At 40.5% G+C, this 18,392-nt stretch overlaps 2 protein-coding genes across 10 annotated transcripts in view; one reads left to right on the top strand and one right to left on the bottom strand.

Annotated features, from left to right (window-relative positions):
* The window catches only part of fli1 (Fli-1 proto-oncogene, ETS transcription factor), a 29,158-nt gene extending 19,421 nt beyond the window's left edge, over nt 1-9,737 (top strand). For all 9 annotated transcript variants that reach the window (XM_061281695.1, XM_061281701.1, XM_061281702.1 and 6 more), the window contains 5 exons: nt 282-350; nt 6,013-6,072; nt 6,212-6,271; nt 6,925-6,972; nt 7,055-9,737. In XM_061281695.1, the coding sequence (XP_061137679.1) occupies nt 282-350; nt 6,013-6,072; nt 6,212-6,271; nt 6,925-6,972; nt 7,055-7,584 (767 nt within the window). In that variant the 3' untranslated portion in view covers nt 7,585-9,737. The remainder of the gene's footprint in view (nt 1-281; nt 351-6,012; nt 6,073-6,211; nt 6,272-6,924; nt 6,973-7,054) is intronic.
* Nucleotides 9,738-10,069: 332 nt separating this feature from the next.
* Nucleotides 10,070-16,191, bottom strand: LOC133155993 (ATP-sensitive inward rectifier potassium channel 1-like). The gene is made up of 2 exons (XM_061281716.1): nt 16,034-16,191; nt 10,070-14,417 (listed from the first exon to the last, which is right to left on the bottom strand). Exon 2 carries the CDS (start codon nt 14,397-14,399, stop codon nt 13,278-13,280), a length of 1,122 nt encoding a protein of 373 aa, XP_061137700.1. The 5' UTR covers nt 14,400-14,417; nt 16,034-16,191; the 3' UTR covers nt 10,070-13,277.
* Nucleotides 16,192-18,392: the final 2,201 nt, after the last annotated feature.

The following is an 18,392-nucleotide window of genomic DNA, read 5'->3' as shown; positions in this document are numbered from 1 at the left end:
CAGTGCCCTACCGTGCCGTTTTCTTCCACGTCGTTCTTCAAAATTGTATAAAAAAAATTTGAAAGCCTATGTCAAAATGCTCAAACCAGATACGAGTGTTCATGAATTGCTTTAAAAAATTCATGATGGACTGAATTTAAATCCTGCCAGTGGTAGCTGCAGGCCCTCATCATAAAAATTTCCCAGTTTAATTGTAAATTCAATCTTTAAAAACTTTTAAAAGTTGTTAATTTTCAGTTTTTCTAAGCTTTTAATGCCATTAAAATGTGGTCTCCTTCCAGGTAGCTCGTCATTATCCTACACCACCGCATCACACACAGACCCGTCCCCACGTCTGGCTGCCAAAGAGGGTAAGAGCAATTCTTGTTCCTGTTTCTGTTTGAAATCCATGTTTCTAATTATAAATGGAAAAGTGATGTGAGCTACAAATAAAAAAAAGAGAAAAAGTAGGAGAATAGGGGAAGTCGATGTCAGCAAATTGCATGTGGGAGTCCAAAGCACTTTTCATGCTCGCTTTTGTAACAAGCTCAGGCGGCAGGTGTAGCTTTTGTGTGTCAAAATGAGACAAGCCATCTTGGAGAGAATAGGAGCATATTAACAAGGAGCTAAAAAGTGGCCTGCTTATGAGTTCCATCCACAGCAGGCAGGGTGAAGACAGACTGTGAATGCAGTGATTGTGGAAACGAGGCGAGTGGCATGAGGTGGATATGCATCAGTGACAGGTGCTGAGGCAACAATGTGTACCGTCAAGAAGAATGATTGGCTACATGTGATGGTTTAAAACGGATGTTTTGCATCTTTTTGGAAACATTAGGCCCAGTGGATATAAAAAGTCTACACTGTTTAAATCTAATATCACTATGTGACCTGGGATGGTCAACATTCAATTTATATGCCTCTTAAAAACTGTTGGCGTCATAAAACCTTGGGGACACTAGCGTACGCTTTGAACTATTGTTTTTGCAAAAAGACAAAAAAAAGCACCAGCTTTCTTTCCTGCTGCAGATGTGTGTTATGCGTCATATTTGTCCTTAATTCCCATGCAAATTATAATAAGATGAAGAGAAAACACAGCTGATGCTTACTGCTCTAAATACAAGTAACTTATCTTATCTTCTCTGCACACTGTTTGTTGGACATCCTACTTGAAGTACCGTCACAAAAACCCAAGAAAAAAATCTTTCTTAGCAGATTAAACTGATGTTTTTTGCGGTATGCATGACAACTGTGTTCGACGCCAGAGGCAATTTTCTGAAAAAAATTCAAAATGAACCGAGTTGAACCATCTTTCCAACAAAATCATAGCGAGAAGCTGAACTAAGCCTTTTAGGACAACGCCCAGAGCGACTTCCTACGGATACCTTTTCACTCTACAAACATTACTGTGCTGACACAACGCAAACATGGCCGAAACTCCCATTTCGTAAAGAAAGCTACACATCCTTTACATCAGGTATATGGTGTCACCACCAGAGGAGCAAAAGCGCACTGCAATAACAATGATAGCGCGACAAGCAGGATGAGAGGCCCATCAAGGCAGGAAAAGAGGAAACTCTGCGTCTGATAAGTGTCCGAGAATGCCCACGGACACGTTATCTGCCCCAGGCGGCGAGCGCTATCCGGCTAATGTCGCAAGGGTTCTATACAGTACATTGGGAAGGCCAGATAAGATTCTGCTCGGTCACCCCTCGACCCGGCCTTCCTGCTTCTCAGCACCAGGTATTTGGACTGGCACGAATAGCGGGTCACTCCCTTCGAGAGCATTTCCCTTTCACAAGAGGTGACTATTATGAGCCGCCCGACTCTGAATATACAGTACATACATGTGATCCATTCTTTAGCCAATGCTCAGCCTCCACCCAGCGAAAAAATTGTGGCTACAAATGTGTAATATGCTCGAACCCTAATGACCCTGAAATAATGCGACCTACCTAGAACTACTCATGCTCTAGCTTGCTGTTTTTAAATTTTGTGAGTATGGGGACAGATTCTAGTCCAATGATCAACAATCATTAACACAAATTGAACAAATTTGTAAAGATTCCAAGGGAAAATATAACATTGTTGTTTGTAGACTTTTCAAGATCTTTGTGCATTATATTTAAGGATCAAGTGTACAATTAAGGCAATTTGGGAATGCTTACAGATGCTTGAAGACTTTTTTATTGGATTTGTAAAAAATAGTTTGAGGGGCAAAATGAAGCGTCCAGCAGCCAGTGTGCCTTTTTGTTTGTAATATTTTCTATGGTAGACAATTACAAAGTTTTGTTTCAATATGTCATAAAAATGTGAGGCCAACAAAGTTAGCTCCAGGATCAGGCTTTACCGGACAGTTTCACAGATCAGCGCTGCCAGATGTTCATGTTCATATTGCCATTCGAGAGGAGCCAAATACTTTGCAGACTCTTTGGGGTTGAGTAAGCACGAGCATCCCGCTGGAGACAACCCTTAATCTGGCCCAGACACTGCGGTGTAAAATGCAATGTTATGAATAAAAGACAGCGTATGAAACGCGGAATGTAGCAGCAAGGAAAGGGTGTGTCTGTGCGTCAGTGCTATTGCGTCTGAGTGTGTGTGTTTAAAATCCGTCTCGTTGTGGATTGGCATGCGTGTGCACGTGTGGCTTTCTGCATGCCTCCTTTTAACAAGCTACATTGCTTTTGACCAGCTTTTTCTAAATTTAGTATCATGATCCAAAAACGTGTGATGTTGTGTGTGTGTGCGTGTGTGTGCGTGTGTGTGCGTATGTGTGTATATATATATATTAGAAATCAATTAAAATCAAAATTAATTAATAATAGTTAGATGTGACCTTAATTTACATGTGTAGTGTACATAAGTTATCACTGAGAAGAATTTTAGTCCGTTTTTAATCATTAATATTTTTAAACATGATAGAAATAGTCCATCCAGGAATTTTCTATGCCATTTATTCTCACTTATTTACTACATGTGGATAATTTAAATTTGGCTTTAATTTCGAAAATACAAAGACTTAAATGGATGTATTTTTAAGTAACCTACAAGTAGGTGAAATAAAATGTTCACTGTAGCAATTTACTGATGTGCAATAGACTACAACACAGAGGAGGGTGAATGTCAGTGGGTAGCACAGTGATGTCTCTCTCTCTCTCTCTCTCTCTCTCTCTCTCTCTCTCTCTCTCTCTCTCCCTCTCTCCCTCGTCTCTCTCATATCAAGTATTTCCACCACCTTTCTCGCCTTCTCTGTCTAGCACTCTGGCCTTGTTTTGACTAACTGGTCGCACAGTCCAAAGTCTCCCAGGAGCGCGCACCACACCCCAGACATGAGTGGAAACTGGCTCGAGTCACAGTCAGAGCAATGCCTGGAAAAATGAGGGAGGTGGGAGAGAGTGGGGGAGGCAATTTTGGGGTTGCGCTCTTGGGTCGACGTCTGCGTGGCTGGCTCGCTCTGCATTGCCCCCACATCGTTTTTGTGTGTGTGTGCTTTACATCTGCTGCTTCTCCTTCTGTGCTTTCGCTCCCCTCTCGCAACCTCTCGCTGTGGTGAACTCCACAGAAACAAGAGTTACAAAAGTAGATTGCGGTGTCACACTTTCTGAAGTGTCGCTACTTCTTTCTTTAGACTCACTGTTTTGGTGGTGAAGGCAACCACTTTAAATTGATATCAATAACCCTCCAAAGTATGTATGAGTTCGGCCTGTCCTAACCAGGAAGTTCATTATTATTGTTTTCCTTCTAAATTCCAAACAGTTAGTCCTCTTTTCCAATATTTGCTTCTCATTGAAGATTTATTTCTTCCCGTCTCTTATTTCTATCGGCCATCTTCTTTGCATGTAGATGGAGCAGACCTTGCGAAGTTCCTTTCAAGGTGCTGTCGAGTGTGTTGCTGCTTTTTTTTTGGGGGGGGGGGGGGGGGGGGGGGTCGCCTGTGGTGGTTAGAGTGAAGAGGTGGGGAGGGAGGAGAAAGGGCCAGTAAAACAAAGAGAGGTTGTCTACAGGCGAGGTAGGCAGGAAACACAAGTCTCCGAGGACTCGCTGCTCCTCAGCCTGCACCAGATTGGACCTGACAACCTCTCAGCCACGGCAGGCTGCTTGTTCTTTGTCCCGTTTCGCCCCCCCCCCCCCCCCCCCGCCCCAACTTTTCATCATTCTAATGACTTTTTGCAAGTTAATATCCATTGCCTTCATGCTTATATCTGCGCTCTCAATTTCCATTTTACTACACTTTGAATATCACCCCCTGAAATGGGCCCTTTGGTGGAATATTTTAGGGTTTTAAATGTTTAATATGTGGAAAATAATTGATGAGATGAAAAGATTACTCTGCAGCATATATTTTCCCATTTAGAGGCCTCAACAATATACGTATATAATAAAATATCCTTCTTAAAAGGTTTTTGAACTTGTGAATGAAACCTTCGGAGTTGAGCATGATATCAAAGACTTGCATTTTATTTATTACAGTTGGCTGCAGTTGTAAGCAGATGCTGGTTTGTTTGTCGAGCTCTCAATATATTTCTGTCCACAAGAGGGCAATACCGCACAGTAGTTAGGGGTCTGAGAAGAATGGCATGAGGATGAGAATGAGGATGATGACCTTCACTGGTGCGGGCTGAATGATTTTCAATGCTTATGTTCGTAATAAAATAACTATAAACCCTGGTTATAAACATATTCATATACTGTAATAATACTTTATTCTTACATCATTTCTGGTTTTGGGGTCTTTTGAACTCCCTACACACACACACACACACACACAAACATTCATATAAAATTTAGCCATGTCAACTTGAGAGCTTTTTAAACATTCTGCTTCACTAATGGGAAAAGGGATTGCCTCTTGACCTTGAAAACAGCGTGCGAATCCCAGTCGCGACCTCTGTCATCACACTTACACCTCTATTGCCTTGTGGGAGAAGCACAACTGATTTGAATTGCTAATAGAAAAAAAAAGAAGAAAAAATGTGAGGCTGCCAAACACTTTACAATTCTGTGTGTTCTGGCAACTGTTTGAGCTGTGAGAATAATAGCCATCAAAAGTGCTGGCCAGTTGCACTACGAGTGTGTCTTTGAGACTCAGCCGTGGGGATCATCACATCCTCTGTTTTACCTGTTTGTGTCAGGGTGACTGATTGTTCTTGGAGGCCCTCCAGATACACAGCAAAATCCACGCAAAAATGAGCCAGGGTTGGCCATTTGTCAAACTTTCATGAAGGGAGGAAGTGAACGCGCCACACGTGGAACTGTGAACTTTGCCCGTTAGTTTGCTTTTTATTTGTGGTGAGGGCCGTCGCAAGGTGCCCGGTAGTCTGTAATCGTTGTCTAACAGTGTCCCACAATCATCCCTGTGTGCCAAAAACAACAACACTGCCACGGACAGATATCCTGTCAAGAGGCACTTTAGTCGCATTCGCAACGATTGATTAATGTGCTGTCGGTACTGGATAAATAATCTGGTACACGGCAATGATATACTGTATTGTCACTACGTACAAGGAGGATAAAGCATTGTGAATGTTGACAATGGAATTATAATATGACTATAGAGCGAGCATTGATTCTCAAAGTGTAGTACACATACCAGTAACAATCACTGAATTATGTACTAAATGTTCAAAGTGAGCATAATGTTACATTGTTTTAAAGAAAATATGTTCAATTGTATTCATCTTTTAAGTAAAATACATTTGAATTTTATCCTGAACAATTTCTGAGGGCCCCCAGGATGTTGGGGCCTCTGTGAACTTCATTTTTAAAAAGGGAAAAAACAGCCTTAAGCAAACATTTGCTTTGATGAATACTACATTTAGGGCCAAGTTTCCTTCCCCCCCCTGTGATTCATTAATATATTTCTCTTTGTCGGATCAACTCTGGCACCCTTGCAGAGGAGTTGGCACACACAAAAGTCTATAAATACAGTAAATGAAACTCACACTGTAACAGGCTAGCACATTGCAAAGAAATAGACCTTCCCGTTATCAATGTATTTTAGACATGGTTTAAATGTTGCCCTCCATTTTTTTTTAGACCCTTCATATGATGCTGTACGACGGACGGGATGGTCAAACAACATGCACAGTGCCAAAGGTGAGGACTAAAAGCACTGCAAAACTCAGTTCATAGATGTTAGAGAGTCTAGCCGATAGCTGCTGCCGCTTTCTCCAAGGCAGGAAGTCAATGTGTCGCCAGTAAAGATTTCTTTGTCGATCTCTCCTTCTATCGCCAGGCTCTCCAGTGGGAACTCAGAATGTGACCAAGACTGCTGAGCAGCCCAGAGCTCAACCAGGTATCATTTGTTAATCTCTTTTTTTGGCCATCACTGTAGCAACCCCTATAAATTAGTAAATTGTTTTTGAACTGAGCCAGGTTTGAGCCAAGTAAAGTGAGCCAAATTTAAGGGGTTTTTTTTCATCTGTGGCAGAATCCTTTATATGTGTTTTCCTTAATTTTCTTATCTTCAAACACCTCCCTCAAATTGACAAGTAATTTTGCATTTAATTAAAAAAAGGGTTGTTCTGGATCCGGAGCTATCGCTGTCTATCTTTCACATATAGGCATGAAAATAGATTTAGATAACATTTTCTTTTGGGGATATGCTCTTTCTGTGTATAACACAGGGGAATGTTAACCCGGCTACTCAATGTATCTATTGCAACGACTTTCGGCACCTTGCCGTTGACTAGAAAATGCCCCAAGAACCTCTTTTGTACTAATAAAGCCCTTTCACAGTTACTTGGCAATGTGAAATTGTTGGGGGGGAGAATCTATTTTCATGGCGGAATCTACCTTGGAAGGAAAATATCTCTCCTGCTTTCAGTCCAATATCTGTTAAGAGTCTGTTATCCTCCCACGTGTATTCTTTCACTCCCTCTGTTCTATGCCAACTAGTACAGGTCAGAGTCCCTTTCATGAGCATAAGGTGTCTGCTTCTGTTCACAGATCCTTACCAAATACTTGGTCCCACCAGTAGTCGCTTAGCCAATCCTGGTAAGAATGTTGCTTAACACGTTTGAAAACATTTTTAGTGCCTCTCTCATTCAACAATGCCTCCTCTTCTTCTGCTCGTCAGGTTCAGGTCAGATCCAACTTTGGCAGTTCCTCTTGGAGCTCTTGTCGGACAGCGCCAACGCCGGCTGTATCACCTGGGAGGGCACCAACGGCGAGTTCAAGATGACGGACCCGGACGAGGTGGCGCGACGCTGGGGCGAGCGCAAGAGCAAACCCAATATGAACTACGACAAACTGAGCCGGGCGCTACGCTACTACTACGATAAAAACATCATGACCAAAGTGCACGGCAAGCGCTACGCTTATAAGTTTGACTTCCACGGCATCGCCCAGGCGCTGCAGCCGCATCCCACCGAGTCGTCCATGTACAAGTACCCCTCGGACCTAGCCTACGTCCCTTCTTACCACAGCCACCAGCAGAAGGTCAACTTCGTCTCCCCTCACCCTCCGTCCATGCCGGTTACCTCCTCCAACTTCTTCGGACCAACTGCTCCATACTGGAGCTCGCCCACCGCCGGCATCTACCCCAACCCTAACGTCCCCCGCCACCCGAATACGCACGTGCCTTCCCATCTGGGCAGTTACTATTAAACACCTCTATCTAACCGCCCACTAGCCATGCCCGCCATTGCTGACCTGTACTCCCAATGACGCTATACCCCAAAGAAGGCAATGAAGAGGAAATCGAAAGAGATGATTTTATATTTGTTAAGATTTTTGAAACAACTGGATGCTATGGTCCAAAATGGAATACTACTTATCTTAAGAAGACTTGATCTTTTGGACATGTGCCTTTATCTTCCACATCCTCCTAAAAGCTGCACCGAGTTCTTCTCCAAAACGTTTGCCAAGCCAAAGCCTGAGAACAGAAGAGCAATCATGTTTGGCTCCTCAGTCCAGACATGGCCCTTTATTTACGGGTCTCAATCTCCATCCTCCCGAGTACATTACCGCCATTACGCTTGAAAGCATCTGCTCTTTCCACCATCTACAACCTTGTCGGGGTTTGTAATTCCCACCACATCGAAGCCTTCATCTTTTTTTCCAGCGCCTCTGCTCATCCACCTGTATCATTTTATGTGTGTGTAGAGAGTCTACTGGAATTTGCTGGAAAAGATGGAGCCCACCCCACACACACCACCACCACCAAACTCAACACACACACAATATGGACCTTTCTCGCCTATGAATGAAAGTTGGCAACTGGAATATGCCATTCACAATTTAATTTATCCTCCAAACTGGAAGGCAGGAGAAGAGTCCAATAGCGAGGAAGCAAGCGCTGTATGTCTGCTGAACTGCCAGTTGTACTTTAAATGCTTTCTGCATTGCGTGCGGAGTTGATGACAGGCCGTGTGTACAGCTCTCTTGTGCTGAGGAAGCCGAGTCAACGCGTAATTGAAACAATTTTGCAACAAGTCAACCCAGTTCGACACACTCGGCTATTAAAAGTTTACTGCGTTGTCGCCTCGAAGCCATGTTTTGTCTCTCCACCGTGTCAGTATTAATGTGAATGTTGTTCAGTTTGTGTCTTAAAGGAGGATTTCAAACCAAAGATTGTCAGGTGGTTTCATTTTGTAAACAAGGAAACAAACAAGTAATGACCAAGGCCATTAATTTGAATAGTTTTTGTCATTCTAAAATACGTAAAGTCCTTGTCTTGGTTTCATCGTGGTGATAAAGTCCAACAAGACAGTAAATCTAGAATAATGCATTCCAGTAAAATTGAAGTGTTTGCATCATTCTTTAACTGCTCAAAACATTCCCTGATGAGAAATCTGACAATTCTTGATTTGTTTAATGACTGCCACTGCATCTCTTCTCTTTTTTGGGCAAGTCAGGATCCTGTAGGTCACACTGCGAAATGGCTTTCTCAATTTTTTGTGTTAGTCAACAGTGTCAAGTTGCATATTACCAGGGCTGGATCCTAGTTTGAGAGCAGCATGTATGCTTGAATGTTAGTTTCTCACTGATCTAAAGGCCAGATAAACATGCACATGGACTTCCTCCTCATGTAATATCATCACATGTTCATCTTCAGGTGCATAGGCGCTAAAGAGCAAATGCACTCCATGACCAGTAAGTGAAGCAGACACTTGAAAGTAAATGACGTTGGACTAAGGTTATCGGAGAACAAAACCAATTTAAAATATGACGAGTTGAAACAAGGAATTCCTCAGATTCGCAAACGCTGTGCGTTTGTCAGACCTATTTTTTATTATTTTATATGCATCAGTCAACTAGGCATTAAAGCAACTTACTGTATAAATTATGCAGAGTTATTTTCATATGTGACACAGTATTAAAAAGAGACAAGAGAATTAATACGAGTTGACCTCGGTCAAAAAAAAAAATACAAATCTTTGAAGTCCATTTCTGCTCAGTAGTTTTTTCAGCATTTTAAGCGTTTTTATATTTGTACATTTGGGCAATACATTTTTAGCTTTTTTATTATTATTTCTTATTGTAATTATTTTGTATGAGATTGTGTAACATCCCAAGTGCCTTTGTGTACACAAGCTAAGCCTTCTCCCAAACACAAGTGACTGCTTGAATCCAATAACAGGGACCATTTAACGCTGTCTGCAACATGTGATTAGGACAGTTCTTTAATCACCGTTGAAGTCGAATAGTCCGAAAAAATTGGTGGATATTGAGATATTGTATGTAAATGAATGAAAATGGTATTAACATCCATCAGCTTCCACCTGAAATAAAAAGGGAAATTTCTAATGCACCCTGAACATGCCTCTATACTACTTCATGTACTACTATATGTGTGTGTTTGTGTGTGTGTGCGTGTGCGTGCGTGTGTGTGTGTGTAGGTGTGTGTGTATAATTGTACAATTAATCAATTATAAGTATTGTTATTATTATTATTATATTATTGTCATTCCAGCATGTATGAAGTCGTACCTTTTCAAAAATGTTGTATAGGAAAAAGGGCTTTTGTATAGGAAAATGTGAGAAATAAATGTTTTTACCTCTCGTGATACCTACAAGTGCATTTAGCCTGTTTCCATGGCAACACAGCCACTTTTCATTTTGAGAACAATTGGCCTCAAGTTTGTGAAACTTTTTTTCCACATGGACCAAGGTGACTATTTTATTAATACTTGTTGTTTATTGTGAGGCACATTTTTCAAAAACATAAAACAGCCATTAGGCTTTGTAGCCTTCGTCTTGCTCAATGATGATCAAGTCTTATCTGACAAGGTATTTTAAAAGTACATCCACAAACAGATTATGGAAAGACGCTAGTGAAATTCTACACAACATATACACATTTAGCAACTCTTATATCAGTGGGTGTGTCTAATGCATTCTTAGGCGATGTTCTAGCAATCAAACTTCACAGCAATGTTTTAATACTGAGATCAAGCGGACTGTATTGGGCCCATTATGCTCTAGATATGCATCTCTATGTACATAAGAAAGTTCCCATGCTTTTCTTGATGAATAAAAACATAATGCTATGATTGCAAATCATAAGACATGCTCAAACTTCTAAACATTATTGTTATTGCAAATATTAGCTGAATGGTTGTGAATGGTTGATTGTCTGTGTGTGCCTTGCAAATGACGTTCAAGAAAGCGTTCAAGAAAGTCTTGTGCTCAAATTATATAAATACATCAAACTATTTAATTCTGTTGTAAGATGTGTATGCAGTATAGACTACATGTTTCAATTCTCATCAGGTTAACTTCAAAAGTCAGATATTATTTCTTTTATTTAAAAAACATTAATACTACCGTAATTTTCGGACTATAAGTCTCGGGTTTTTTTCATAGTTTGGGTGGGGGGGCGATTTATACTCAGGAGCGACTTATATACATATATATATATGTTTTTTTTCACTTTTTTGGGCATTTTATGGTTGGTGCGATTTATACTCCGGTGCGATTTATAGTCCGAAAATTACGGTATTCAGTTTTCATCATGTGGTTGACCTCACAGTGGTTGAAGAATAAGAGCATAAATGTATGATCATTCTCCAAATCAAATCAAAAAACAGATTATTGTGATTTTGAAAATGTAATGATTCAAGATTACAGAGCTGTCACGACTCTTCCCCGATGGTGTCATAGTTTCTGTCCGTGTGCTCACCCCTCCCCTCCTGTGTGCTCATGATCAGTGTTAATCATCCTCACTTGCCTCTCTTTAGCTGTCTTGTATTTAAGTCCTGTCTGCCCCTCGCTCCCCTTTCGGACCGTTGATGTCTTCTTGTTTGACGTCTTTGTTGGTCAGTTCCGTTTCTGTTAGCCCGTCTGTCGGCCAGTCCAGTTGTTGGTTTGGTTAGGTCGTTATGTTAGTTTGTGCGCTGTCTGTTTCTCTTCATTCTCCATTCGAATTCCCTTTTCCCTCAATTAACCCATGTCCAAGCTGCATTTGGTCGCCCTGCTCCATTCCGATCCTGACAAGAGCTCAATGTTGAAAAAGGTAAATTGATCTCATCACCTATTGGCAGTTTTTTTTTAATGTGATACTCATTTTTTGTATTTTGTGAACCATATTAGTGAAAGTCATTTTGTAGCACTCTACTAAAACAAATGTAGAAGAGCAAATAAACTCTGCCATCAGCGCATGTTATCCAGTTCTGTGGTGAGAAGATATGCCAAACAAATGTTGCGTGAATGTATGTGTGTTTTGAATGGTGAGCTTATACAACATGACAATATGACACCACTATTATAACCACATGTGTATATACTCATAGAGCACTCAGAGTACTCTAACCTTACAATCACCATGGTAAGCATGAGTGCTTGGAGTGGAATGATACTATAGTGTCATATTTTTTTAAATATTTTTTAATTACAATAGCATGCATTTTTTTATGCGTTTTATTATTACGTTTTTAACCCACCGGTAGATACTACCTTTATATCTCTCTTGATAAAAGACGAAAGGACGTCACATGACCACAATGGGTCAGCCGTGATTACCTGAGCCCTTAGCATAAGTGATATTATTTTAATTCAGTCGACAGCAGGTGACAAAATGCCTTTTTAATTGTATTTAAATGCATATGAGAAATTAACAAATTAATTTTGTTTTATCAACAAATTGATTATTTTCTATAAAGTCATTTATTTTACTGCCCAGAATGGTGAAGTAAGTACACTATCCCTTTTTTAAAAAATCTGGTTTTGGCTGATTCTACAGCAAAAGTACTTTGTGTCATCGAGGCTTCACAATGAGCCACTGGAGAAGCGACATTACCAGCATGTTTTGCTGCATTTCAGATTAGCTCCTGTGACTGAGTTTATTCATACAGTGTGCGTTATTTTGTGCAAGCAGCGTTAAATATATTAGTCACCAGGGTGTTGGTTCTTGTTGTGTATTAAATTGTTGCTACTTTTATTAAATTATTGTCACTTTTGCTGATACCCTAAATCACAACGTGTGCACTCATTGCTCGCTATATTTCATTGGCCTCCTCCAATTACATGACGAGAAGTGAAGGGGACAGTAAGTGTGGCGCTCTCTCTGTTGACATGTTGGCTCATCTGTTTGCTCTCACAACTTCATTTTGTTTGGATGAAAATCCGTAATGGGGGTCGTTGGCTGGCACTGACGTTTTTTGGTTATGTTAATTTCAGGTGGAGAACAATGCGAGGCAAACGTTATTGAGTGTAAAAATTGTTTAAATTCACTTTCCCCCCTGAGATAAAATACAAAAAAACAAATTTGATTTCATTCAATAGGTCAGACTGCATGCAGTCATATTTTTAAGTGTTTCAGGAGAACTTGGTTCCACCATCACTCGAAGGTTCCACACTAAACCTGTGCGAGTGCCAATGCTGGGATAGATTAATGTTTCTAACAAAGAGCCCAAATGTCTTTGTGTATGGCAGATATGAATTATTCAACAACCACTAATATTGTTTTGTCATTCACAAGGCACCCAAAACAAGTTCTTCAAGTAAGATTCATACAGATTCATACAGAATAATACAGTCGTCGTGATCCTCAGTAAATCCGATGTGCAGAACCTGAGGTAAAATTATCATCCTTGAGCGAGGACTTATAATCATCTTTTTCAACCAAGTAATTTCCATGACATGGCAACCCTTTGGAAAACATGTTCTTTGGTCAATAGACAGTGATAAATGTGGCAATTACAATTGTTCAATACATTTCCGAAAGATAATGAGGTTTCCTTCACTTAACATTTTCTGTACATGCGGTTGTCCCAAATAACCTTTGGGATGCTTAAGGGGTTCAACAGTGGGCGGTAGGAGGCATCTACCAGAGTGTATGGTTCACTGCCTCTGTGCTTTTACATCTTGGTGATACTTGCAGGATCATGGATATCAATCACCTCAAAACCTTGGTTGTCAAGTCCATCTTTGGAGTGGTGGTGGTGCCCTTTGATGTTGTGGAAACAGTAGGCGCAATGCGCAGTGGCCACAGGTACCACCTTGGAAAAGTTGGAGAAATCCACCCGGTATTTACCTTCTTTGCTTCGGGAGATGATGGGCAGGAAATTGTAGCCCCACATGATCTCCTGGGGAATGAAGGAAGTCCGGACTTGACAGGAGGAGCTGGTGGACTCTGCGGTACAGTCCAAGAAGACGACCAGCTCAAACTCTTGCTTGTGGAGCGTGTCCACTGCCATCTCAAAGAAGGGGCTTCCCTTGCAGATGACGTGACGAAGTGTGAGCGGACACACAAAGAACAGGTTGTCCTTTCCGGCGTCTACCATGAATTCAATGTTCACCTGGTCCATGATTATTGTCTCGCCATCTGCTGTATGGGTGGTTCGCAGCAGTTTGCCATAGATCTGACTTCCTATCATGAGGGTCTTTCGGAGATTGGCCACTCGTATTGACAAGCAGAGCGCGCCGTTCTTTGGGCTGATTACAGCCATGTCACTGAATGAGATGGTCTTTGCTCTCTTTTTAGGTGAAGAGATTTTAGATAAAATGATTCCACACATGAAGCAGTTGATGACTGCGCCAAGGAGAGACTGGATGATGATAAGGGCCACAGCACCGGGGCAAACGGGAGTCAGGGCTCGGCCACCGTACCCAATGGTTGTTTGGGTTTCAAGGGAGTACAGGAAAGCTGTGGTGAGTCCGACAACATTATCAACACAAGGCGCATGGTCCTCGGGGGGCTCCTGCCACGTCAGGTCTCCATTACTACGAGCAATCCAGTACCAGAGCAGGCCGAAGATGAACCAGCTCAGGGTGAAAGTTGCAATGAAGACTAAAAGCACAAAACGCCAGCGGATCTCCACGAATGTGGTCCAGTAGTCGGCCAGGAAAGCAAAATGTTTGCTGTACTTGATGTTTCCGTATTCGATGTTGCAGTGGCCGTCTTTGGTCACCAGCCTGGCCCGGCGACGCTTTCGCTCAGCCAGATAGTCCTGAAGACGTTTGCTGAAAGGGCCAAACATTTTCTACGAGTCCACAACCTTGAAAACAGCAAATAAGATATTATCAACACATGGGTCATTTCATTCATGAAACAGTTTGGCAACACGGACCGATAGTCCTAGTTGGCATAATGGATCGCATAAATCCAACAGTATCTTTAAAACATTACCCAGCCTAATGAGCCAGATAAATCAACCAATGAAGGAACACTTGAGAAAAGTTCAACTTCAAGCAGAAAACCCACATTCGAATGAATATGTATACCTTGGTAGAAAACAAACTGTTCAGATAAGATATGACTTCGTCCTCAATTAGCTGACAAAAGCTTCCAAACAACTCTGTGCTTATTTCTGCTGAGGCATGCCTCCACAGAAATGTATCGGTGAGCCTTAATTGGTACAAAACAGACTGTACAGTCAGTTGAGTTTTTGTTTTTATCAACCTTCAAAGCTCTTTTTTTTTTTTTTTTTTTGCCCTCTGCAGCCTTTCTCATTTGCAATTATACAGAAAAACAACTGCAGGGGTGAACAAACAAAAAAACATACTCAATAATTTATTAGCAATACATATTCAGATTTCACTAATGTGCTGTATGACAGTTCGACGAGGAAATGTGGATTAGTCTATTTCGAACTCAGAGTTCCTAAAAAAACGAATGCGGACTTTAGTTAAAATATCTATGTATCTAAAGTGGAAAGAAAATGCCAAGTCAAGTCAACAAAGCAACAGTTTGTGGCAATAGTTCACACAAAAAAATGCTAACTTGGTCGTGTCCTTATGTTAAATAAAGACAAATCCAACATGCTCATTGGAAAGAAAAAAATAAATAAAAGCATTAATCTGATAAATATAAGTCTAACATTGATTATGGTTATAGAGTATAGAATTTTGAGCAGTGGGCAGTATGCCCTGAGAATGTTGAGATTTTATTGAGATCTTCACAAATTCAAGACGCCCTGTGCTGGATGCAGCAAAACAGCACGAGAACATAAGAGTGCCTCTTTGGGGTAATCATAAATAAAGGAACTGTGGAAGGAGTGAAACATCCAATCTGAAGAAGAGACCCTTCAAATTTGAGACATCTGGTGAAATTTCACAAGGAGGGGGAAAAAATATCCATCGACAGATTCTCATTGAGAGTTACAGAAATCATTTGTTTGCAGTGATTGCCTGAAAGGTTTGGGCATATTTTGTATGGGTCAGTTTTATGAAAATCTGTCTATCTGACCATAAAACAGTGCCTGACTTTCATTCGGTAACGTTCAGTAAAATATTATGTATAAATTACTTGTATTAGTTTCAATTTATTTCCGTAACCTGAGAGTTTCTCTCCTTTTGAATAAATTGGTACAATTTTGGGATGAACAACATTAAAATTATTACGATATAAAATGTTCAATATAATGTCACACAAATCCTAGGAAACTATTCAGAGAGGGTTCAAGTTGGTCTAAAATTAACATTTGTAGTCAATTATATTTTGTAGATTTAAAGCAAATTTGGTCAAAGTTGTGTGCTTTAAATAAATGATTCATAACAGTTTCCGATGATCATCTAAATTGCCTCTGATTATCTAAGTTATCAAAATGTAGCTGACTTTTTCAACTACAACAGAATGATATACTTTGTCTTGCCATGAATGAATAAGACTCACCTGTATGGATGTAAAACAGCTTCCAGCACATCCAGCTAAGTGTTGAGCTCCAGCTCCACCTCTTTGGTCTTCTTCACAGTTGAATGGCAGGGTTTTATAGGTGTGTCCTCTTATGCCTGCTCTACTGTACCTGCGTACATTTATACTGTCCTCTCCCGGTGGAGCGACCAGGTAGTGTTTACGCCCACAGAGAGAATCAAGTAAGCCCCCACCCCACCTACAAACAGACGCACATTGCATGGATACTCTTCCCCGGGCTTCAATAAACTGTTTACACCCCACAGACGCCTGGCACCAAGAGCCAAGCTGACCTCAGTCCACTCCCCGTGCTGGTTGCTTTCCCTTTCTAGTTTATGATACGATTTATTTCTGGATAAGGGACAAGTCAATATTTTGAATATAAATGGAAAAGCATCAAATTACACAATGTGTCTGAGTAACAAAGAATGTCCACTATTACTTACTATGGACCCAAACATACTAGCTTAAGTCGACCTCTTGGTTTCATCTTCTCCTCTTGTGGAATTTATACTAAAGTGTGTTTCTATAGCTATATTAGATTCTGATCAAGGCCACATTTTTAAATGTTAGCATTTTCAGGGCATGTCTGATTGGAACTACAGTATGTGTATCACGTCGCAAAATGACGAGTTGTCTCTGTCACAAAAATCAGTACAAACCATTAACCACAATCAAAAGATCTGTTTGGTTGTGATAATACAAGCAACAAGAAAAAATAGCTGAGGAAATGGGAAAAGAGAGAAAGATGCTCCAGATCCTATTACCTTCCTGGAGGTATTGTAAATGTTGATCGGTGGAAATCTGTAAATCATAGCCAGGGTTATTTTTCTGCACTATTGTTGCTAGTCAAATTCCCCTAAAGTGTCACAGTCTGACTTTGCGAGTTTTCTTTACGAGCAGTTTTCTTTACGAGTAGAACACATACATGTTCCGCACCCAGAGGGCTGCATTGTTTGTACACACTGCTATTAAGCTTTGTGTTAATCCATGCCCTTCTAAAAGGATGCTAAGCATTAGGCATTCAAAGCACTTTTATTATTTTATTGTTTGATCAAGTCTGTCATTTGTGATGCCTTTTATTGAGCCCAATGGGCCTGCAAATAGCCAACTTCACCGCATTAATCGCCAGGCTGGTTTGGCAACTTTGAAAGTAACTTTTGACTGCTAGTTATTCAGGAGACTGGTCAGTCAGTGAAATACAATGAATAATAATAATGCACCACCCCACAAATAGAATAAATAATAACGTTAAGGACATTTAGAACCTACACTGCAATCAAACTGAGAAGAAATAGTTATCAAAAAGCAGCAGTCGTCATGCTCTTTTTATTAGTTGTGAATATAGTGTGAAAAGAAGTCTAATACTAGCTTTCGTGATTTTTTTTTTAATAAGTAACCTCATTACTTTAAATATGTCTATTGGTATTAAATGATGTGGATAAAGTGCAATCGAAGGCTCGATTTATACTACATGGTTTAAGGTAAGCAACGATTCAGCTTTTTAGGGGGGGAGGGGTCACAAATGGCATGGTATGTGTATTATTTTTTGTTTAATTAAAAAAGGTCAGGAAACCGATATCTTCAAAATGGGAAAAAGTAGTCTTCCAAATGAAGTATTTATACGCGGCCAAATCAAAAATACCAATCAACGTAGAATAAAAATGGCTTTGAGACCAAGTTGCACAAAAGTAAAACTGGGAACAACTGTACGGTATATTTTGCATATTAACTAAGCCCTCATTGATTAGACACATGACAACGCTAGTATGCCCCCTCCCATCTGCCCCCCCCCCTCCACCAATTGGCAAGGGGACTTGGAACAATAGTAGTTTCTGTATCATTTTCTGTCAGTCACTTTTATGGCTGCTACTGTATTTTTCCATACATAATATGGAAACAAACTACCTTTGTTTTCTAGTAAAGTACACTCAAAATAATTTGATTTGTATACACTTTGGTCAAAGGATTTCAATTAATTCTATGACCTATGAATTAGAGAAACTTAAATATGGCACTATAAAGTGGTATTGAGTTATTTATCTATTTATTTACTATTTTCACCTTTTAAATATGCTCAAAATAAAGACATATCAATCAATCAATAAAAAAAAGGATCATATTCAGTGATCGGTTGGGCAGACTTTAAACTGGTTACATGCGCGTGCGTGTGTGCGTGGTGAGAGATGGGGGCGATGTTCACTGAGGGCAGTGATTTTGCTGGGTCATCATGTCACTGAGCATTTATATTCTATATCCATCATTCACAGTGTAAAAATGGCATCGTGCTAAATGTCACTCGTTTGCAACGCCATGTAGAGGAAATGTGCTTATGCAGCAT

This window comes from Syngnathus typhle, linkage group LG6 (assembly GCF_033458585.1).
Source record: "Syngnathus typhle isolate RoL2023-S1 ecotype Sweden linkage group LG6, RoL_Styp_1.0, whole genome shotgun sequence".
Lineage (NCBI taxonomy): Eukaryota > Metazoa > Chordata > Actinopteri > Syngnathiformes > Syngnathidae > Syngnathus > Syngnathus typhle.
Note: the sequence above shows the minus strand (reverse complement) of the source record. Positions and strands in the feature narration are given on the sequence as shown.